This window comes from Salmo trutta, chromosome 13, assembly GCF_901001165.1.
Source record: "Salmo trutta chromosome 13, fSalTru1.1, whole genome shotgun sequence".
NCBI lineage: Eukaryota > Metazoa > Chordata > Actinopteri > Salmoniformes > Salmonidae > Salmo > Salmo trutta.
Genome location: NC_042969.1, coordinates 14,564,884 through 14,589,274, shown reverse-complemented (window position 1 = coordinate 14,589,274; position 24,391 = coordinate 14,564,884). Strand labels below are relative to the sequence as shown.

Here is a 24,391-nt window from a genome sequence, read left to right as displayed (position 1 = left end):
TATGTTCGTTCTAGTTTTTCTATTTCTATGTTTAGTTTATTGGGTTGACCTTCAATTGGAGGCAGCTATTCCTCGTTGCCTCTAATTGAAGGTCCTATTTAGTAGGGGTGTTTTTCCATGAGTTTTTGTAGGTAGTTATTCCGTGTGTAGCTGTGTGCCTTACAGGACTGTCGTTAGTTTTTCTTGTTTTGTTTAGTGTTCACGTTTATTAAAATAAAAGAAGAAGATGAGCACTGCACCCGTTGCGCCTTGGTCCACTTTTTATGACGCACCTGACAGAACTACCCACCACCAACGGACCAAGCAGCGGGCCCAGGAGGAGCAAGGATCCTGGGCCAGGGAAAGAAGGGAGTGGAGGACGTCATGGACATGGGAGGAGGTAATGGCAGGGGACAAGACCCTGCCATGGAAACAGGTGGAGACAACAAGGGAGGAGCGGCGACAGTATGAAGAGCGAGCCCAACGACGGAAGCACGAGAGGCACCCCCCAAAAAACAATGGGGGGGGGGGGGCACACGGGTAGTTTGGCTGGGCCAAGGTTGAGCCCTAAGCCAACTCCCCGTGCTTATTATGGGGAGCAGCGGATCATGAGAGCGCCGGTCTATGCGGAAGTGCACACGATCTCGCCCATGCGCACACACAGTCCGGTGCGAGCAATCGCAGCCCCTCGCAAGTGCTGTGCTAGAGTTGGCATCCAGCCAGGTAGGAGTATACCTGCGCAGCACATCTGGCCACCAGTGCGTCTCCTAAGCCCCTACCCTGCGCCTGCTCTACGCACGGCAGCCATCAGGCCTCTGCACAGCCCAGTTCGCCCTGTGCCAGAACTCCGCCCGTGCAGGGCTTCTGTGACTACCCAGCCAGGACGGGTGGTGCAGGCTGTGCGCTCCAGACCTCCAGTGCTTGTTCATGGCCTGGTGTATCCAGTTCCTGCTCCTCGTATTAGCTTTAAGGTGCGTGTCCCTAGTCTGGCGCCTCCAAAGCCAGCACCACGCACCAGGCCTCCAGTGCGTCAGCCCAGTCCAGTACGTCCTGTTCCTGCTCCTCGCACTAGCCTTGAGGTGCGTGTCTCCAGTCTGGTACCTCCAGTACCAGCCCGACGCACTAGGCCTCCAGTGCGCCAGCCCAGTCCAGTTCGTCCTGCTCCTGCTCCTCGCACTAGCCCTGTGGTGCGCGTCCCTAGTCTGGTGTCTCCAAAGCCAGCCCCACGCACCAGGCCTTTAGTGCGCAGTCCCCGTCTAGAGCTTCCGGCGACAGTGCCCCGTCTAGAGCTTCCGGCGACAGTGCCCCGTCCAGTGCTTCCGGCGACGTCCCACAGTCCGGAACCGACAGAGACGGCCCACAGTCCGGAACCGACAGAGACGGCCCACAGTCTGGAACCGACAGAGACGGCCCATAGTCCGGAACCGGCGCAGCCAGAGTCGCCCTCCAGTCCGGAACTGGCTCAGCCAGAGTCGCCCTCCAGTCCGGAACCGGCGCAGCCAGACACGCCCTCCAGTCCGGAGTTCCCAGAGTCGCCCTCCAGTCCGAGGTCTCCAGCAATGCGCATCAGCCCGAGGTATCCAGCGATGCGCCTCAGCTCGAGGTCTTCAGTGATGCGCCTTAGCCCTGAGCCTTCAGCTGGGGTGGACAGGTTAGGTTGAGGACTAAGGCCGGAGCCTGAGCAACCTCCATAGTAGGAAAATTGGGGAGGGGGGGGGTGTAGCACAAGAACCGTCGGTGACGGTGGCCACCCTCTCTTCCCTCCCTTTAGTTTGGGATTATTTTGTTTTGGGGTTTATTTTTGTGTTTTTTGTTTGAGGTGCATCCAGGGTCTGCACCTTTGGCGGGTGGTACTGTCACGTCCTGACCATTAAAAGGGGTTATTTGTTATTGTAGTTTGGTCAGGACGTGGCAGGGGGTGTTTGTTTTATGTGTTTCGGGGTTTTTTGGTTAATGTTCTATGTTAGCATATTTCTATGTTCGTTCTAGTTTTTCTATTTCTATGTTTAGTTTATTGGGTTGACCTTCAATTGGCAGCTGTTCCTCGTTGCCTCTAATTGAAGGTCCTATTTAGTAGGGGTGTTTTTCCATGGGTTTTTGTGGGTAGTTGTTCCGTGTGTAGCTGTGTGCCTTACAGGACAGTTTTTTCATCGTTGTTTTTGTTTAAGTGTTTGTTTTGGTTTTCTTCGTACTAAAGAAGATGAGCATACACATTCCCGCTGCATTTTGGTCCACTCCATACGACGAACGTGACACATTTGGAATAGAGGTGCTACTCTCCTAGATCCTGGAGGTGCCAAACAGAAGCCACGGCCCCTCACCTCTGTTTGAATGGCCAGTACAAGAACCACATCAAACACACACCGTCCAGCGGGCTGCAGAAACCCCTACTATCCCCACAGGCCAGGAGATGATGTCACAACCAACCACCCACGTCCTGGTCACTGCCAAGGTTGGCTGCCATGAGTCACAGTGTTCCAGCAGTTTACTAGCCGACCTCTGTGTCCTGAGCCAGTCTACCGTACACACCTGCTGCCCGATATAAACAACACTCCAACAGACAGACGCCTCAGACATGTACAGTAAACACGGAGGGGGAAACACACGTTCACCAGCCATAGACAAACACATTAAGGTACCAGTCAAAGACACAAAGAGTGTTTACACTAAATGCACTCATAAAACCCACAATGCTGCGGGCACAGACCTATTAGATGTCACGGACAAACTCAGACAGAGAGCCAACGGGGCGCTCACTGCAACACCGCAAAACCCAAAAAACATTTTCATGTACGTCTTCATTTTAGAAATGTTTGTTTTCCTCGTGTGGTTTGATTTTTTTGGTGGGGGGCAGACATTACCTGCCCCAGCTGCCAGCGACTTCAAATTATTGATGCATTTTTTCGAGGAGCTCTTGAAAAGTGATTATAAAGTAAATAAGGACTGAATTACACAAGGAGACAAAAATGGCCTCTCTTTTTGCTCAAAATAGCCTTCTCTTTAAAATAACCCTCTCAGAAAAACAAGGAAGCAACCTCAGTAATCCCTACGTGGTAATGGTTTCAAAGCCAACAAGACAATATGCTTATTGGAGACTTTAGTGACTTCAGGGGAAAACAAATGAAGCTGCGATACAGTATGTGGATGAAAGCCCTGATCTGAAAAGAAAGTATTTGAGCTGTTGTCTTTGGACTTGCGCACCTAGTCACGGTGAAGGAATGTACAGGCTGCCTATAACGTTTTAGTTTTTGTGTGTTTTGGTCCTGATAATAATTAGGACCAGACACTGCGGCTCTTGAAATGAGTCGTCCCCAATAGTTACTGTGTCTAATACACACACATATAACTGCCACACACAAACCGATCCCAGCCACCCCTATCCTCTGCCCAGCTAACCCTCAACACACACATCCCTGTCCATGACACATGCACACACACACTCAAAGCACAAACAGACCCAACCCCCTTTGGAGCACTGGTCAATGACCCAGTGCATGGGTAGCGCAGGAATCGCTGACACACACACACACACAATTTCTTCTCTGTGCAGCTGAGGTCATGCTCGGAGCATGTGGCAACATGGCAGAAAGAGATGCCGTTCAAACAACAAGGTCTGTAGTAGAATGAGCCCAGTATGTGAACACAAGATGCTTCCTGTTTCCATTAAAACAGACAACACAACTCTGTTGTCGTAGAGTAACGATAACAACTACAGTATTGTACTACACATTCTTTCTCGATAGTGGTTGCTACAAGAGGATACTGTTGCGCTTGTACATGTAGGCTACAGTATATTAACTTATTTACCAGGCACGTGCACAGATAAGGGTCTACCTGTGCCCGAGAACTTGCGCCTTTGCCCTCCCACTCGCCAAGTGAGTTTTGTCCTTGTCTTGCTTCTTGCTAGCTTGATGATAGTTGTTTGTGCCCTTATGGTACTGTACATAATTAAATAATTTATATATACAGTCCCAGTCAATAGTTTGGACACTCCTACTCATTCAAGGGGTTTTCTTTAATTTGACTATTTTCTACATTGTAGAATAATAGTGAAGACATCAAAACTATGAACAGCTGATGTTGAGATGTGTCTGTTACTTGAACTCCGTGAAGCATTTATTTGGGCTGCAATTTCTGATGCTGGTAACTCTAATGAACTTATCCTCTGCAGCAGAGGTAACTCTGGGTCTTCCTTTCCTGTGGCGGTCCTCATGAGAGCCAGTTTCATCACAGCGCTAGATGGTTTTTGGGACTGCACTTTTCCGGTTTGATTGACCTTCATGTCTTAAAGTGATGATGGACTGTTGTTTCTCTTTGCTTATTTGAGCTGTTCTTGCCATAATATGTACTTGGTCTTTTACCAAATATGGCTATCTTCTGTATACCACCCCTACACAACTGATTGGCTCAAACGTATTAAGGAAAGAAATTCCACAAATAAACATTTAACAAGGCACACCTGTTAATTGAAATGCATTCCAGGTGACTACCGCGTGCAGCTGATTGAGAGAATGCCAAGAGTGTGCAAAGCTGTCAAGGCAAAGGGTGGCTACTTTGACGAATCTCAAATATAAAATATACTTTGATTTGTTTAACACTTTTTTGGTTACTACATGATTCCATAAGTGTTATTTCATAGTTTTGATGTCTTCACTATGATTCTACAATGTAGGACCAAGTTTGGGACACCCTGATCTAGAGTGTTTTCCCAACCCTGGTCCTCCAGTACCCACAACAGAACACCTTTTTCATCAAAGCCCTGAACAAACACACCTCATTCAACTCATTGAGGGCTTGACGATTAGTTGACAGGTTGAATCAGGTGTGTTTGTCCAGGGTTACAATAAAACATGTCCACTGTTACTCGAGGACCAGAGTTGGGAAACACCTCTATACTCTAGCTAACCACCATATACTAAAATATCCACAGCCAGCCATAAATCACATGAGTTAGAAGTTTATGAATATTATATTGTGAAGTTATTACTTAAGAGGATTGAAGATCAATCACAATCAAGATTTTTAAAATCTGATTTACATCAACAAGCAATTCGCTACATCCGCAATAACACCTGCTAAACATGTGTATGTGACCAATCAAATTTGATTCGATTTTGATCAACGATCAGCAGATAGCCCACCCTCTTTTATCAATGTCAATCATGTCTTTAGGAGGCACTGTAACTTGCTTGCTTACAATTTGCGACGAGTGTGTGCTGTTGTAGAAATAAATAGGCCGATGCTCAAAATGTAAATAACAAAATCACAACAGAAGCAGTTAGTATGTTATGAATTTTGAGATATGAATGATGAAATTCATCAGGGCGGTGCCGGTAGGCGCCCTTATTCATTTTGAGCACCTGCCCCCTGACAGGTCTGTGCACGGCCCTGTTAGTTCAGGGATTCTTTAAAGACAGGACAATCTCAACTTTTTCCCACAAATATTTGTCTTAATTTTAATTGTGTTAATATTAACACAGTTTGAAATAAATATTTGTCATAAATTTGCAACTAACTGGATTCATGTCAACTTTGTCAGACACCATAAAAGGCTAATTCCGTTAGCATTTTGGCACATTTTTTTTTTTTTTTTTTACATAAAACAACAATCATGCCTCCTGAGTGGCGCAGTGGTCTAAGGCACTGCGTCGCAGTGCTAGCTGTGTAACTAGAGATTCTGGGTTCGAGTCCAGGCTCTGTCGCAGCCGGCCGCAACCGGGAGACCAATGGGGCGGCGGACAATTGGCCCAGCATCGTCCAAGTTAGGGGAGGGTTTGGCAGGCAGGGATGTCCTTGTCTGATTGCGCACTAGCGACTCCTGTGGCGGGCCGGGCGCAGTGCACGCCGATATGGTTGCAAGGTGTACGGTGTTTCCTCCGACACATTGGTGCGGCTGGCTTCCGGGTTAAGTGGGCATTGTGTCAAGAAGCAGTGCGGCTTGGTTGGGCTGTGTTTCGGAGGACGCACGGCTCTCAACCGTCGCCTCTCCCGAGTCCGTGCGGGAGTTGCAACGATGAGACAAAACTGTAACTACCAATTGGATACCATGAAATTGCGGAGAAAAAGGGAAAACTTTTTTTTAAATAAATAAATACAAACACAAATAAAAAAATTCAACAACATTCATAAAGCAAACATTATCACACAGCAAATACTTCAAAAGTGTGAGCATTTGTTGCAGAACAGCAATTTTTTTTAATGAATATTGACCCCAAAATGTTATTTTGATGGGGTTAGCCATCAGTGATGGATTTAACAAGCCACTGACGGAATTGACAACGATACTCAAAATATTTTCACCCCTAAAAATGAAAGTTCAATACAAACATTTCTAAAACATGGAAAATGATTCATTTGAAAATCCCCAATAAAAGCATGACCATTCTATCAGATCATTCAACATAAATAAATCTGACGGAGTTAACAACTCATTCAAGTCATATACACAGTAGCAATTTCATATTTCCTCAGTTGCTTTATGATTCTAAAACCTTATTAAATCTAACATATTTGAACCAAAATTCATATTATATCTTGGTCTATCTGGCAGATGGAGTTGACAGTTTATGGTTGTGATAATGGTGATTTCAATATTGTTTGTTTAAATCTATCAAAAGGAGAGAACTTTACAGACCGTGAGCAGTCTTGCGGCACTACAATGAGGGGTCCTTATGGTGTAGCTGCCCCTGCTTATTCCTGATTCATTTAGGATTTTAGACATATTGACCAAATCTCCGGACACATCGTTTAGGAATCTGAGACTTGAGAGAAATGTTCTTTAAAGTCCCAGAGGGTTATTGCAAGAAACTACATAAGATAATTGTTCAGTTTATATCTATTATTGACAGTTTATAGAATTCTAAACACTTTTTTGAAGGGTTTAAAATTGGGATCCTTTGCTCCAGACAAAGGCATTTCCAGGCATACTGTAGAGCTGACATGGAAATGAATAATATAGAAAGTATTTAGAAAATTCCCAAAACAGATCTTTTCCCTTATAAAATTCTCCTAAAATATTTTTTAAGCTCAAATACATATATTTTTTGGAACTATAAAAACAAAGTTTCCCTGTCGGACAAGGATTGCCCTGACTTTCAATGTGAGTGGGGTATGGAAACTCCAACATGAACTTTAATGATGGTCACTCACCTGAACAGCTAATAGGCCATATTCATCAGGAAGAATACGATAAGTGTGAACGTGCCGTTGGAACCTGAAAAGGGGAAAATAACACTTATAAAGGTACTATGAACTCCAAGAAGAACCACTACAGCACAATACCACTGCCGTGGGACAGAAATAAACATTCAAAGGCAAAACACGCTTTAAAGTAACAACAAAATAAGGAAGAGCAGATGTGCTGCCCTTGTTAAAAATACTGCAACTTTATAAACAAGACGCCAATTTGTTGATGGTGTGACTCATTTAGGTGGTTATTTTAGCAACTTCACAGTCCACTGCAGTAGCATGAGACTACATGACTACCCACACACCTACTGTTTTTACACACCACTGTTTACACAAGCTACAGCTACACAAACTGTCCTGAGGGGTGTCACTCGCCTGAAACACATGTGGGCTTCATGTTCCACAATAATCACTTGGTAGTAAAATCATACCACTAGTCTTTGTCATGTACCCAATAGATAGCTAACTTTTGCTCTACTACCTCACACGACCTTGAGACACAGGACAGTAAATGCCTGTAACTCCCCCTCTGTTAATAACCCTCTGTTGAAAGCCCCTTGTTGAAAGCTCCTTGTTGAAAGCCCTCTGTTGAAAGCCTTCTGTTGAAAGCCCTTTGTTGAAAGCCCCTTGTTGAAATCCCCTTGTTGAAAGCCCCCTGTTGAAAGCCTTCTGTTGAAAGCCCTTTGTTGAAAGCCCCTTGTTGAAAGCCCTTTGTTGAAAGCCCCTTGTTGAAATCCCCTTGTTGAAAGCCCCTTGTTGAAAGCCCTTTGTTGAAAGCCTTCTGTTGAAAGCCCCTTGTTGAAATCCCTCTGTTGAAAGCCTTCTTTTGAAAGCCCTTTGTTGAAAGCTCCTTGTTGAAAGCTCCTTGTTGAAAGCCCTCTATTGAAAGCCTTCTGTTGAAAGCCCTTTGTTGAAAGCCCCTTGTTGAAATCCCCTTGTTGAAAGCCCCTTGTTGAAAGCCCTTTGTTGAAAGCCTTCTGTTGAAAGCCCTTTGTTGAAAGCCCCTTGTTGAAATCCCTCTGTTGAAAGCCCTTTGTTGAAAGCTCCTTGTTGAAAGCTCTTTGTTGAAAGCCCTCTGTTGAAAGCCTTCTGTTGAAAGCCCTTTGTTGAAAGCCCCTTGTTGAAATCCCTCTGTTGAAAGCCCTTTGTTGAAAGCTCCTTGTTGAAAGCTCTTTGTTGAAAGCCCTCTGTTGAAAGCCTTCTGTTGAAAGCCCTTTGTTGAAAGCCCCTTGTTGAAATCCCCTTGTTGAAAGCCCCTTGTTGAAAGCCCCTTGATGAAAGACACTTGTTGAAACCCCCTTGCTGAAAGCTCTTCGTTGAAAGCCCCTTGTTGAAAGCCCCTTGTTGAAATCCCCTTGTTGAAAGCCCCTTGTTGAAAGCCCCTTGTTGAAAGCCCCCTGTTGAAAGCTTGAACTTGTGATGCCTGGTAGAAAAGCACACGTACAATTCATCTAAAAGGAATGCATATTTCCCAGTAATGAAGTTAGAGAATATGCAAAGAAACAGTAGACCTGTATTTATGTGGAGATTAGATTAGATTTAGACGGTGTCTGAATTACATCTAGACACCGTTGCCCTAGAGAACACAAAAAACAATATATACCTCGGCCTAAACATCAATGCCACACGTAACTGCCACAAAGCTATGAACGATCTGAGAGACAAGGCTAGAAGGGCCTTTTATGCCATCAAAAGGAACATCAAACATCATTAGCGTACAGTAGGCCTGTATTAATGTGGAGAGTGTGGGAGAGTGTGGGAGAGAGGGTGGGAGAGGGGGGGGGCATCAAATTCGACATACCAATTAGGATCTGGCTTCAAATATTTTTCAGTTATAGAACCCATTGCCCTTTATGGTTGTGAGGTCTGGGGTCCGCTCACCAACCAAGAATTCACAAAATAGGACAAACACCAAATTGAGACTCTTGCAGACGCATGCAGAATTCTGCAAAAATATCCTCTGTGTACAACGTAAAATAACAAATAATGCTTGCAGAGCAGAATTAGGCCGATACCCACTAATTATCAAAATCCAGAAGAGACATTAAATTCTACAACCACCTAAAAGGATGTGATTCCCAAACCTTCCATAACAAAGCCATCACCTACAGAGAGATGAACCTGGAGAAGTGTCCCCTAAGCAAGCTGGTCCTAGGGCTCTGTTCACAAACACAAACACACCCCACAGAGCCCCAGGACAGCAACACAATAATTGTTTTATTTAACCTATATTAAACAAGGGAAATACATTAAGAACAAATTCTTATTTACAAGGACCGCCTATTAGACCCAACCAAATCATGAGAAAACAAAAAGATTTGAAAGACTAAACAAAAACACTGAGCAAACTCGAATGCTATTTGGCCTTAAACAGAGAGTACACAGTGGCAGAATACCTGACCATTGTGACTGTCCCAAACGTTGACTATGTACAGACTCAATGAGCATAACCTTGCTATTGAGAAAGGCCGCCGTGTGCAGACCTGGCAGACCCATATCTACTGGGTGAAATACCACAATGTGCCATCACAGCAGCAAGATTTGTGACCTGTTGCCACAAGAAAAGGGCAACCAGTGAAGAACAAACACCATGGTAAATACAACCCATATTTATGTTTATTTATTTTCCCTTTTGTACTTTAACTATTTGCACATTGTTACAACACTGTATATAGACATAATATGACATTTTGAATGTCTTTATTCTTTTGGAACTTCTGTGAGTGTAACTTTTACTGTACATTTTTATTGTTTATTTCACTTTGTTTATTATCTAGTTCACTTGCTTTGGCAATGCTAACATATGTTTCCCATGCCAATAAAGCCCTTGAATTTAATTGAATTGAGAGAGAGGGAGTGAACGAGCGAGGGAGAGAGAGAGAGGGAGTGAGAAAGAAAGATGGAGTGAGCGAGCAGCATGAGCAGCAGTGGGGCTCAGCTTTCAGGAATGTGTCTGGCTCAGGGCTGCTTTGCACAGAGAGCCATGTGGTCACAGCAGCTCCCTCCCTCTTCCAGGGGCCCCAAGGAAGACTGAATGGAGGAGCGAGGAGACGAGAGGAGAGGGGGGCAGGGAGTCCTAACCAGGGTTACACACACACACACACACACTGGCCAGGCTGGGTTGGGCTGTATCAGGACAGGGCAGCCTGACTGTTCTTGGGCTGAGCCACAGCCTTCTCCCTGCCCACCGGCCCAGCTCCGAGTGAGACTGATGGAGATGACAGAGAGACAGGCTGCTGAATACAATACAGACATTGAGACAGTCATTGAGACAGTCTATAAAACTTGGGAATATGAGGTTAGTTCCCCTTCCACTGACTTGTAGGGGAAAGTTACCAGTGTCTGAGCAGGTGTGGGTGTCTGACTGCAAGCACCACTGGGTTCATAATGACCATACACACTCAGAGATGGAAAAGAAGTGTGTGTGTGAGTGTGTGTGTGTGAGTGTGTGTGTGTGTGTGTGTGTGTGTGTGTGTGTGTGTGTGTGTGTGTGTGTGTGTGTGTGAGTGTGTGTGTAAGTGTGTGTGTGTGTGTGTGTGTGTGTGTGTGTGTGTGTGTGTGTGTGTGTGTGTGTGTGTGTGTGTGTGTGTGTGTGTGTACTCACAGCAGACAGAGGGCGTAGGCTCCAGGCACAGACTCACTGTCCCTGACAAGGAAGCTGCCGTCCCTCCCAGCCCGGGCCAGCAGGTCCTCTGCATGCACACGGCTGATGTCACGGTGGTACCACGCCGCCATTGCCATGACATCCGACGGTGTTGTTGTCCACCTGTCAGTCAGTGGAGTGTCTGTCTTTCCAACAGGGTAACCCACAGTAAGGTAGAAGGTCAGAGGCGACACACACAGTCTGTCTCAGACACCTGTGTCATGGCACCATGGGACCCTCCAATCAGGAGCTCACGTTGTGCTGTCCTCTTGAGTGTTCACAGCTTCTCCAGCATCCTGGTCCTAATTAGTAAGGTCAACTCAGGAACAACAACAGCAGCCCTCCTCATTTACTACAGGCACCCCCTCCGGGGTCTTACTGGGTTACGCGTCCTGTTGAGGATTGTTGCCGTTGTAGAGTCAGAGTGAGTAACCCTCCCACAGATTTCTGTGTGTGTCCAGATTCCAGAACTACAGTTGCTTCCTCTTGATGAACTTTGGCCCACCTTGCTGTTAGTTCCCCCTCAGAAAGACACCGTCTCAGTGTGCAGGCTGCTGCCAGCCGGATGTTCGTCTCAGGCAGACAGAGCCCATTGTGGAGGAGAGAGAGAGAGAGAGAGAGAGAGAGAGAGAGAGCGAGAGAGAGAGAGAGAGAGAGAGAGAGAGAGAGAGAGAGAGAGAGAGGAGCAATGGTGCGTAAAGCCAACCACCCCTGGGGGCACTGACAGCAGTGCCTGTAGCCTCACCACAAACACCAGCAATGCTCCTGCCTGCTGTCCCCTCAAAAGCCCTGCATGCAAACAACACAGAAAAGAAGAACCAAAAGCAGTCAGTCAGCCACACAAACAAACCCTGCTGCACAGCCTGCTGTGGTGGATAGAAGTCAGCGCCCAGGCAGCCGTGCAAGAGAAACCAGACAAATTCAAATAATTTCCCAGTTGTTTTGCCATATAAGGGAAAGGGGGAACACCCTACAGAGAGTTCATCTGATGGTTGCAGTTCTCTCTAGATTTCAGTCTCTCTCTCTCCCTCTCTGTTTTCAGACGTAGATTCCAGAGGGTGGGTGGGGGGTGTTGGTGGGGGATGTCCAGGGTCCCTGGTCGGTCCTGTGCTGAGAGTGTTTTGGGGAGGTCCCATCCCCCTGGGGTAGTGTGTTCCGTATCTCTTTGGAGTATCGTCAGAAGAGGATGGGAAGGGGCAGTAGAGGACGAGAGGACTAGCCCTGTTAAAGCACAACGCGGGCAGCACAGACAGAGGAAGTGACTCCCCGCTCCAGATGTGAGTAAGAAGGAAGAGAGAGAGAAAAATCTGACGCAGCAGCCAAAATAATTCCTGCGAGTGACTATACTTCATTAACAAACGCCAGCAGACTCCTTTCTCTGGGCCCACCCCTCCCTCCTCCTCCTCCCCCCTCATTCTCCTCCATCTTTTTCCTGAATTTTCAAAGACCAAACACAGCCCCGCCGTGCACACTGAGGTGGGTTGCTTGGCACAGCCACTGTCTGTCTCACTTGTGCGTTCTTGTCCTCTTTTCCAGACTTTTTTCCATTGTGCTGGCTAGCTTTACCACTCTCTCTTTATCCCTCCACCCGTCTCCTTCTCTTCCCCTCTCTCTTTCTCTTGCCCTCTCTCTCTTTCTCTTCCCCTCTCCTTCTCCTTCCCCTCTCTCTTTCTCCTCCCCCTCTCTCTTTCCCCTGCCCCTTCTCCATGTCACTCTCCCTAACTTCCCTGCCTTCTCTCCCTCCTTTCTCAGCAGAAAAGCAGCCTCCATATGAATTTGATCATCCCTTACTTTCTGAATCTTATTTTTGTCCTCCACAACAATGTCCCTCCTCTACTCCCAGGGTATTGTTTGTGGTCAGTTTTTCGGCTCCAGCTGTGCTGCCTCTTACTACTCAGCAGAAATTGTCCGCCCTCTCAACTCCTCTGTTTATTACAGGCTTAATGCCATCTCACCACTTTCTAAAGGCCATAAACCAGTCATTGTTGTGCCTCCATGTGGCTGTGTCTAATTATTTTAAATATATATTTTTATAACCTTTATTTAACTGGCAAGTCAGTTAAGAAAAAAATATTATTTACAATGACGGCTTAGGAAAGGTGGGTTAGATGTTTAACTTGTCAGCTCGGTGTTCGATCCAGCAACCTTTCGGTTACTGGCCCAATGCTCTAACCACTAGGTTACCTGCTGCCCCTTATAGGTCAGTGACTGCTGAGCCCCGGGTGTTCCCTGGGTGTTTTGTTCTTCCAGCTATGTTGTGTTCCTCAACAGATGCAGTAGGGCCAGATGAGGGTAGTGGTTTAACACCCCTGTCATCCCCATGGCCCCTGCAGACTGTATAGTAAACCACTTTTCCTATCAAATTTGATTGATCATACATTTTCAAGTTGGGACAACCCAGGTTTTGTTTCGAGCTCATTCGTCCTAACAATTTCACTCACATTGGGAGTTGGGTTCATTCAGCACACAATTAGCATTTTGTACAGTAGGTAGTCATTTCAATGACTGTGAAAATTAAGGTTAATTCCCGCAAACACACAGCATGGTCTGACCCTGTCTGGTCCAGTCCTGTCTGGTCCTGTCCAGTCTAGTCCGGTCCTATCCAGTCCTGTCTGGTCCTATCCTTTCTGGTCCTGTCTGGTCCTGTCTGACCATGTCTTATTGTTACCTTGGGCTCATCCATCACCTGTCGCTGTCCGTTCAATTACCTGGGCTAATATGTTTAGGGAAACACTGGATTACACAGGAATCTATGACAACCAACCTGCCCTTTCTGGTAACTTAGTTATCTACTTTCACATTCTATAATGGCTCTAAGTTCTGCACTGATGGAGGAAGCCTGTCTACCATATCAGCTCGACGGATGTATCAGGGCTTGCAAACTAACACAAATTACAGAGGGGAATCCAGCTGCTAGCTACCCAGAAATGTGAGCATACCAGACAAACTAAATAACTTCTATGCTCGCTTCGAGGCAAACAACACTGAACCTTGCATGACAGCACCAGCTATTCCAGACGACTGTGTGATCTCGCTCTCCGACTGTGTGATCTCGCTCTTGCGAATGTAAACATGTTAACATTCGCAAGGCCTCAGGGCCAGACGGAATACCGAGCATGGGCTGACCAGCTGGCAAGTGTCTTCACTGATATTTTCAAACTATCCCTGACCCGGTCTGTAATACCAACTTGTTTTAAGCAGATCACCACTGTACCCGTGCCCAAGAATGCCAAGGTAACCTGCCTAAATGAGTATCGCCCAGTAGTACTCACATATATAACCATGAAATGCTTTGAAAGGCTGGTCATGGCTCACATCAACACCATCATCCCAGACTCCCTGGACCCACTCTAATGTGCATACCACCCCAACAGATCCACAGATGAGTATCTCTTGCACTCCACACTGCCCTCACCCACCTGGACAAAAGGAATACCTATGTAAGAATGTTGTTTATTGACTACAGCTCACCATTCAACACCATAATCCCCTCCAAGCTCATCACCAAGCATAGGACCCTGGGACTGAACACCTCCCTCAAAAGATCCTCAAAAAGATCTTCAGCTGTACCATTAAGAGCATCTTGACTGGCTGCATCGCCGCTTGGTACCGCAACTGCAAGGCACAGATGGTGGTGAGTACAGCCCAGTACATCACTGGGGCCGAGCTCCCTGCCATCTAGGACCTCTATACTAGGCGGTGTCAGAGGAAGGCCCAAAAAAAGACTCCAGCCACCCAAGCCATAGACTGTTCTCTCTGTTACCGCACGGCAAGCGGTACCAGTGCACCAAGTCTGGAACCAACAGAACCCTGAACAGCTTCTACCCCCAAGTGATAAGACTGCTAAACAAGACTGCTAAATAGCTAATCAAATGGCTACCCGGACTGCCTGCATTTCACCTTTTTTGCACTAGCTCTCTTGCAATGACTCTATGCACAAATACGGGACTCTACCCATGCACTCACACGTACTTACACTGACATCCTACAACACACATACACACTCACTACATATGCCTGTAACAGGGTGGAGGTGCCTCTATTTTAGCATTTGCTGTTGTCCTCTGAATTGTAGAAGTGTCTCTGCACTTCCTGTTCCTACAAAACGGTGGTGCATTTCCTGGAGCGGGAATAGGGAAAGACAGCGACAGACTGCTGCTGTCTCCCAAGTTCCACACCAGACCTAGAGTCTTTTATACAGTCTCGGTGTGTTTGTGTTAATGTGCTAGCTGTAAGTATCCGGAGTACACTTGGGTTTGGCTGTGTGGACTTGGAGACAAGTCAGCAATGTCATTCTTGTGTTTTTAATCTATTTGTGTCTATTGCTACATTTAAGGTCTTGCCTGTTTATTGCATGTGCGCTTTAGTCTGTGAAGACCTTTTGATATTTAATCCTTATTGAATACTGTGAGCTTTGCTGTTTTACACTAGGATCTGGTTTGCTGTGTTTTCCACCTGTTTGCTGTGCTGACTAAGATACTTCTTCTGACATTGCATGCAACTACTCAATTATTGCAGTAGCCATTTTGTACTGAAGACTGAGACACACTGTAACTTGCCTTTTTGGTATGATTCCAAGCCCACCCAGTACAGCCCCGTTTGTACGTTTTCACCTGATATCTTTATAATCAAATTATATTTTTGATAATCCTGTGTTGAGTTTCTATACCGGTACGCAGTTCAAGTCTCTATTGATCCTGCCTTATCCTAAAACCTGTGGTGGTTACATTTGGTGTACTAGACATTTCTGTGTAAAATCCCCCACGTTACATGCCCACACACACGTAACATACTGACACCACACACACACAAACACTTTCACACTCACCACATACGCTGCTGCTACTGCATCTATCCTGTTGCCTAGTTACCCCTGCTATTTGTATTTAGCTACCTCAATGACCTCGTACCACTGCACATCAACTCGGTACTGGTACTCCCTGTATACAGCCATGTTATTTTTACTCCTTATTCACTGTGTATTTATTCCTCATGTCACTATTTCTATTTTTTGGATAGATTTTCTACATATTTTTCTTTAACTCTGCATTGTTGGAAAAGGGCCCGTCAGTAAGCATTTCAATCAATCAAGCAATCAATCAAATGTATTTATAAAGCCCTTTTCACATCAGCAGATGTCACAAAGTGCTGTACAGAAAGCCAGCCTAAAACCCCAAACTGCAAGCAATGCAGATGTAGAAGCACATTGTCTAGGAAACACTCCCTAGAAAAGCAGGAATCTAGGAAGAAACCTAGAGAGGAGCCAGACTCTGAGGGGTGGCCAGTCCTCTTCTGGATGTGCCGGGTGGAGATTATAACACAGCAGGGTCAAATAATAATCACAGTGGTTGTAGAGGGTTCATTAGGTCAGTACCTCAGGAGTAAATGTCAGTTGGTTTTTCATATCTGTGCATTCAGAGGTCGAGACAGCAGGTGTACAGAGAGAGAGAGAGAGAGAGAGAGAGAGAGTCGAAAACAGAAGGTCTGGGACAAGGTAGCACGTCCGGTGAACAGGTCAGGGTTCCCTAGCCGCAGGCAGAACAGGAGAAACGGCACGACCAGGTAGACAGGGGACAGCCACGAGTCATCAGACCAGGTAGTCCTGAGGCATGATCCTAGGGCTCAGGTCCTCCGGGAGGGGAGAGATGGATAGAGAGAGAGAGAGAGAGAGAATTAGAGGGAGCATACTTAAATTCACAGAGGACAACAGATAAGACAGGAGAATTACACCAGATATAACAGACTGACCCTAGCACCCCGGAACATAGACTATTTCAGCATAGATACTGGAGACTGAGACTGAGGCAGGGGTGGGTCGGGGGACACTGTGGCCCCGTCCAACGATATCCCCGGACAGGGCCAACCAGGCAGGATATAACCCCACCCACTTTGCCAAAGCACAGCCCCCACACCACTAGAGGGATGTCAACAGACCACCAACTTACTACCCTGAGACAAGGCCGAGTATAGCCCACGAAGATCTCCCCCATAGCACGAACCCGAGGGGGCGCCAACCCGGACAGGAAGATCACGTCAGTGACTCAACCCACTCAAGTGACGCACCCCTCCTAGGGACGGCATGGAAGGGCACTTATAAGCCAGTGACTCAGCCACCGTAATATGGTCAGAGGCAGGGAATTTCAGGGGAAAGACGGGAGCTGGCCAGGCAGAGACAGCAAGGGCGGTTTGTCACTCCAGTGCCTTGCCGTTCACCTTCACACCCCTGGGCCAGACTACACTCAATCCTAGTTCAGTAAAGACTTAAAGGTCGAGACCGAGTCTGCGTCTCTCACATTGATAGGCAGACCATTCCATAAAAATAGAGCTCTATAGGAGAAAGCCCTGCCTCCAGCTGTTTGCTTCGAAATTCTAGGGACAATAAGGAGACCTGCGTCTTGTGACCGTAGCGTACGTGTAGGTATGTAGGGCAGGACCAAATCGGAGAGATGGGTAGGAGCAAGTCCATGTAATGCTTTGTAGGTTAGCAGTAAAACCCTTGAAATCAGCCTTAGCCTTAACAGGAAGTCAATGTAGAGAGGCTAGCACTGGAGTAATATCATCAAATGTTTTGGGGGGTTCTAGTCAAGATTCTAGCAGCCGTGTTTAGCACTAACTGAAGTTTATTTTGTGCTTTATCTGGTTAGCCGGAGAGTAGAGCATTGCAGTAGTCTAATCTAGAAGTGACAAAAGCATGGATTAACTGTTCTGCATCATCCAACTGATGACACTGTTACATCAACACATCTTTGATCTGTTCCAAAGTCAGACTTAATCCATTGGAAATACAAAAAAGAAAAAAGAAAAGAGGAAGCAGGGCAGAGGAAAGGTCAGAAAGAGAAAGGGGGAGAGAGAGAGTGAGGGAGATAGAAGGGGAACCTTGGTTACCAACCAAGTGTTTCTGGATCCAATGGTTATGTTAATACCCATGGTATTTCCCAAGAAATGTGGTCCCTGGAAATGCGTCTGTCCTAGTAGATCTCATAGCACTGTTCTACATAAAGATAGGGACATCACTCTTTTGCCCTGGAATTTCTCCAAGCCTGCTAATCCTAATCTGACCATTTAGTGACCCTATATATCTCATAGCTAATACCTGCCTGCCCATCACCACTGAGAAAGCATGGGAGGACACAGAAACACGTGGACATCATGGCTGACGTACGTTGCTCAGTACTGGTGCTTTAGTTGGGGGTATGACTACACATTGTATTGATATAGATGAGTATAGTGCAATATAAAGTCAATACAGAATCCTACACCACAACTGTTTGAACTGGTCATTTTGATAGATATGATACAATTTTCAAAATGTACATATTTCTGTTTTATCCATACACATTAGTCTCCTTACATATCGATCAGTGCCCTGTCCTTCACTCTCCATCACAGGAGGTTGGTGTAACCTTAATTGATGCCATTCCATTCGCTCTGTTCCAGACATCATTATGAGCCGTCCTGCCCTCAGCAGCCTCCACTGCTCTCCATGTCACTTGTTGTGGCTTTTATGATCCTGCAAGGTGTGATGATTTGGTGTGTTATAACTGGTCTCGGCAGTGGTCTGGGACATTGATTAAGTTACTTTTTGTCGATATATATATATATAAAGTTTTCAACCACATGGAGCGCAAATGGGAGCGAGCTTAGCTGCAAGGGGATTAGATGAAGACATACTTTGTGATCTCCTTCCTTCAGCTGAAATTGGCAGACAAATACCTCGTAAACTCATTATATGACCAAGGGAGAGGCCTGAAAATACAACTTTAGTGTTGGATGTTCCTGGACAAAGCTTTTTTCTGTGTACCTTAATCACTCTTTAACTCTTTTTCTTGGCACCAGCTAAAAATAGGAGATAAATATGAAATACATATTGATTGAATTGATTTCATAATACAATTCTTGTAATGCATGCTTACAACACAAAGTATGGACCGTACAGTACCAAAAACACATTGTGATGGCATCCCAGTCCATCCATTCAGTGCACTTCAATTAACGGTGTCTAAAAGCAGCACTGAGTCCAGTTAAGCCCAGTGTGAATGAGGATAGGCGATTTTCTATACACTTATAGCAACTTAGGCTTTCCTTGCGAAGTGGAGAATCAAGCTGCCATAAGTGCGAGGCGTAAGAGGCTTATCAATAAGACGCAGCCAATGATTTCACACTAACAATGCTATTCTGGCGTCTCAAGTCCAAACGATGTCTCTCATCGATAAAGAAATCACACACTGGATATTACGATATCAATATCTGGACTTGCCCACCTTGCTTTATTGGAATGGAATGGAAGGAACATTTGTCTTAACCTTTCATTACATTTAATTTATCAAGGGTCTTTAAAACTGATACTAGGCACAGAGTATTATCAAAAAAACTGTTGTAGAATAGGGAGGATTTTACCAACTTCTTTGAATGTACAGAACATGTGGTGCCCATTTGAAATATATGAATCTGTCACCTGTATTGGTAGTGGTTGTAGAATGTTTAAAATGGCAGCCTCAGTCAGGTTTAGACATACACAGAGTTAACTCGGGCCGAGCTCATTTTAAGCAGATTTTAACATATTCAAATTGCACTGGCCAATTTCATTTAGGCATTAGCAAAATCTCCTACAGTAGCTTTACTCCTTGTCATTTGGTTAATGCCACTTATGGAGTATACTTCAGATAAACAAGGAAGGATCTTTAAGTGTGTCTATGTACATGAAGTTGTCTTGAATTTGTTAGGACAGCCATGGGGAAGAGGATGGATTTAGAAGTGAAATGTCTTAATCTGAACTCAACTCAGATTAGGGGACCAATGCATTGTTATGGTAATCTAATCTCCCAGTGATTAGCTACACTGGTTTAGATTCATACACTTAGACAAAAGGTGCTATCTAGAACCTAAAAGGGCTAATCGGCTGTCGAAATAGGAGAACCCATTGAAGAACCCTTTTTGGTTCTAGGTAGAACCCTTTTGGGTTCCATGTGGTTTCTACATGGAACCCAAAAGGGTTCTACCTGGAACCAAAAAGGGTTATCCTATGGGGACAGCCGAAGAACCCCTTTGGAACCATTTTTTCTAAAACTGTATTATGATATCAACATCAATAAAATAAATATATTTCCGAAGGTAGTATTCACTTTGCCACAGACCAATAGACACTAAGATACAGGAATGAGGAAGTGTTTGTTCCTCTTATTTAGTGCACACAGAGCAGATGCACTCTAAAAAGAAAAAGGTTCCTGGAAAAGCCCCCCCCCCCCCCCCCCCCCAAGGGAGAAACCTTACCTTAAATTGAGGAGATATTAAACATTTTCAGTTAAGTGCCTGCACCTGTTGATTTCTCAAATTCAAATCCACATTTTTCAGTTTGGCAGTTAGGTTCCTGCAAGAACCCCCAAGAACTAAGAAGGTTCCTCGACTAACCCCAACTCCTATGGGGTTCTTGGAAGTACCTTTTGGGGGCATTTTTCAGTGTCAATAACCCTAATGTTCTTCAAAGAACTTAAAGGATCTTAGGAGAACTATTGTTTGAACCCCTCATTTTTTGTGTGTTCATTGTTCTTCATCATCGTTGAATGATTGACTATACGGCAGATGCATTGTCACAGGCCCACAATGTGGTTACGATTTGGATATATTTGACTGTTTTCACTGCCTAACATTTAGAAGTAGTCCCTTTTCAGGTTTAGAAGAAGTGACTGCTAAATGCTAACCTCCGTTCGTATAAACGGATAGCATAGCTAGCTTAGAGAAATCCGTGATGGTAGTCAAAGTCATTTTTAACTGTAATGCAGTTGATTGGTGACGATGATGTGAACATGTATCGTGGTTGACATCCATACAAGCATTATACTCCAATTTTTACCTCAACATAGTGAGAAATACACACACTGTATAAACAATAGCCTAAATGTAGGCAAATTTTGCTGGGGGGGCAATGAGGCAACTCTTTCACCCACGGCATCTTTTCCCCACACGTTTCCATGGCATATCCATTGTTCTGTTTGAATTCCATTTACCTCTTCACTGTATCTATATCATCACCCTCATATGGAGAGTCATACTGAAATCAATGGAAAAAATAACCTAATCATGCTCACTGAAGGCCCAGTAGAACCCAAAATGAACTTTTTTAGTGGAATAAGCTTCCTTTTTTTGTGTTGTGTGACTTTAATTCATACCTGATTGAAACTCAAGATATAGCTGTTGCTTTTTCTGCCGCAGTGTCTTTCCTGAAGTGCCAGGTGTCTTTCAAAGAGCTGTGCAGTACGTATAAATAGAATCATTCTATTCTTTGCTACAGTAATATGTTCAGTAGTAGAAGGGGTAGTGAGGCCACTGAACATCTCAACCTGCCCTCATGATCCGGCGCCGTAATCCCCAGCAGGTGTCCTTCTGCCTGGTTACATTTAAGAAAATCCCAGCCTTTCTTGCCCATGAACGGCAGCAGGCAGTGGCAGGCCATCTGTTGATAAGCAACTTCTTGCTAAGGTTAGGGTTAAATTTAGGTTAAGAATAAGGGTTATGGAAAGGGTTAAGGTTAGGGCTAGGGTTCAAATCAAATCCAAATCAAATTTTATTGGTCACATACACATGTTTAGCAGATGTTAATGTGAGTGTAGCGAAATGCTTGTGCTCCTAGTTCCGACCATGCAGTAATATCTAACAAGTAATCCAGCAATTTTACAACAACTACCTTTTACACACTAGAGTAAAGGAATGAATAAGAATATGCACATATAAATATATGGATGAGCGATGGCCGAACGGCATAGGCAAGATGCAGTAGATGGTATAGAGTACAGTATATACACTGCTCAAAAAAATAAAGGGAACACTTAAACAACACTATGTAACTCCAAGTCAATCACACTTCTGTGAAATCAAACTGTCCACTTAGGAAGCAACACTGATTGACAATAAATTTCACATGCTGTTGTGCAAATGGAATAGACAACAGGTGGAAATTATAGGCAATTAGCAAGACACCCCCAATAAAGGAGTGCTTCTGCAGGTGGGGACCACAGACCACTTCTCAGTTCCTATGCTTCCTGGCTGATGTTTTGGTCACTTTTGAATGCTGGCGGTGCTTTCACTCTAGTGGTAGCATGAGACGGAGTCTACAACCCACACAAGTGGCTCAGGTAGTGCAGCTCATCCAGGATGGCACATCAATGCGAGCTGTGGCAAGAAGGTTTGCTGTGTCTGTCAGCGTAGTGTCCAGAGCATGGAGGCGCTACCAGGAGACAGGCCAGTACGTCAGGAGACGTGGAGGAGGCCGTAGGAGGGCAACAACCCAGCAGCAGGACCGATACCTCCGCCTTTGTACAAGGAGGAGCAGGAGGAGCACTGCCAGAGCCCTGCAAAATGACCGCCAGCAGGCCACAAATGTGCATGTGTCTGCTCAAACGGTCAGAAACAGACTCCATGAGGGTGGTATGAGGGCCCGACGTCCACAGGTGGGGGTTGTGCTTACAGCCCAACACCGTGCAGGACGTTTGGCATTTGCCAGAGAACACCAAGATTGGCAAATTCGCCACTGGCACCCTGTGCTCTTCACAGATGAAAGCAGGTTCACACTGAGCACGTGGCAGACGTGACAGAGTCTGGAGACGCCGTGGAGAACGTTCTGCTGCCTGCAACATCCTCCAGCATGACCGGTTTGGCGGTGGGTCAGTCATGGTGTGGGGTGGCATTTCTTTGGGGGGCCGCACAGCCCTCCATGTGCTTGCCAGAGGTAGCCTGACTGCCATTAGGTACCGAGATGAGATCCTCAGACCCCTTGTGAGACCATATGCTGGTGCGGTTGGCCCTGGGTTCCTCCTAATGCAAGACAATACTAGACCTCATGTGGATGGAGTGTGTCAGCAGTTCCTGCAAGAGGAAGGCATTGATGCTATGGTCTGGCCCGCCCGTTCCCCAGACCTGAATCCAATTGAGCACATCTGGGACATCATGTCTCGCTCCATCCACCAACGCCACGTTGCACCACAGACTGTCCAGGAGTTGGCGGATGCTTTAGTCTAGGTCTGGGAGGAGATCCCTCAGGAGACCATCCGTCACCTCATCAGGAGCATGCCCAGGTGTTGTAGGGAGGTCATACAGGCACGTGGAGGCCACACACACTACTGAGCCTCATTTTGACTTGTTTTAAGGACATTACATCAAAGTTGGATCAGCCTGTAGTGTGGTCCAAATCCAGACCTCCATGGGTTGATAAATTGGATTTCCATTGATTATTTTTGTGTGATTTTGTTGACAGCACATTCAACTATGTAAAGAAAAAAGTATTTCATAAGATTATTTCATTCATTCAGATCTAGGATGTGTTATTTTAGTGTTCCCTTTATTTTTTGAGCAGTATACATATGAGATGAGTAATGTAGGGTATGTAAACATTATATAAAGTGGAAATGTTTAAAGTGACTAGTGATACATTTATTACATCCAATTTTTAATTATTAAAGTGGCTAGAGATTTGAGTCAGTTTGTTGGCAGCAGCCACTCAATGTTAGTGATGGCTGTTTAACAGTCTGATGGCCTTGAGATAGAAGCTGTTTTTCAGTCTCTCGGTCCCAGCTTTGATGCACCTGTACTGACCTTGCCTTCTCGATGATAACGGGGTGAACAGGCAGTGGCTCGGGTGGTTGTTGTCCTTGATGATCTTTTTGGCCTTCCTGTGACATTGGGTGGTGTAGGTGTCCTGGAGGGCAGGTAGTTTGCCCCCGGTGATGCGTTGTGCAGACCACACTACCCTCTGGAGAGCCTTACGGTTGTGGGCGGAGCAGTTGCCATACCAGGCGGTGATACAGCCCGACAGGATGCTCTTGATTGTGCATCTGTAAAAGTTTGTGAGTGTTTTTGGTGACAAGCCAAATTTCTTCAGCCTCCTGAGGTTGAAGAAGCGCTGCTGCGCCTTCTTCACCACGCTGTCTGTGTGGGTGGACATTTCAGTTTGTCCATGATGTGTACGCCGAGGAACTTAAAACTTTCCACCTTCTCCACTACTGTCCCGTCGATGTGGATAGGGGGCTGCTCCCTCTACTGTTTCCTGAAGTCCATGATCATCTCCTTTGTTTTGTTGACATTGAGTGTGAGGTTATTTTCCTGACACCACACTCCGAGGGCCCTCACCTCCTCCCTATAGAACGTCTCGTTGTTGTTGGTAATCAAGCCTACCACTGCAGTGTTGTCTGCAAACTTGATGATTGAGTTGGAGGCGTGCATGGCCACGCAGTCATGGGTGAACAGGGAGTACAGGAGAGGGCTGACGCACCCTTGTGGGGCCCCAGTGTTGAGGATCAGCGGGGTGGAGATGTTGTTTCCTACCCTCACCACCTGGGGGCGGCCCGTCAGAAAGTCCAGGACCCAGTTGCACAGGGCGGGGTCGAGAACCAGGGTCTCGAGCTTAATGACGAGTTTGGAGTGTACTATGGTGTTAAATGCTGAGCTGTAGTCGATGAACAGCATTCATACATTGGTATTCCTCTTGTCCAGATGGGTTAGGGCAGTGTGCAGTGTGATTGCGATTGCATTGTCTGTAGACCTATTGGAGCGGTAAGCAAATTGGAGTGCGTCTAGGGTGTCAGGTAGGGT

General features: G+C 45.7%; 2 protein-coding genes across 3 annotated transcripts in view; one reads left to right on the top strand and one right to left on the bottom strand.

Moving 5' to 3' along the window:
* The window catches only part of LOC115205271 (phosphatidylinositol 3,4,5-trisphosphate 5-phosphatase 2B), a 36,295-nt gene extending 24,421 nt beyond the window's left edge, over positions 1–11,874 (bottom strand). For both annotated transcript variants that reach the window (XM_029771064.1, XM_029771065.1), the window contains exons 1-2: positions 10,772–11,874; positions 7,129–7,192 (exon numbers count right to left, since the gene is read on the bottom strand). In XM_029771064.1, coding sequence (XP_029626924.1) covers positions 7,129–7,192; positions 10,772–10,908 — 201 coding nt within the window. In that variant the 5' untranslated portion in view covers positions 10,909–11,874. The remainder of the gene's footprint in view (positions 1–7,128; positions 7,193–10,771) is intronic.
* Positions 11,875–11,879: 5 nt separating this feature from the next.
* The window catches only part of LOC115205272 (arrestin-C-like), a 40,562-nt gene continuing 28,050 nt past the window's right edge, over positions 11,880–24,391 (top strand). The window contains exon 1 of the mRNA XM_029771067.1: positions 11,880–12,087. The gene's annotated coding sequence lies outside the window, so the exon portion shown is untranslated. The remainder of the gene's footprint in view (positions 12,088–24,391) is intronic.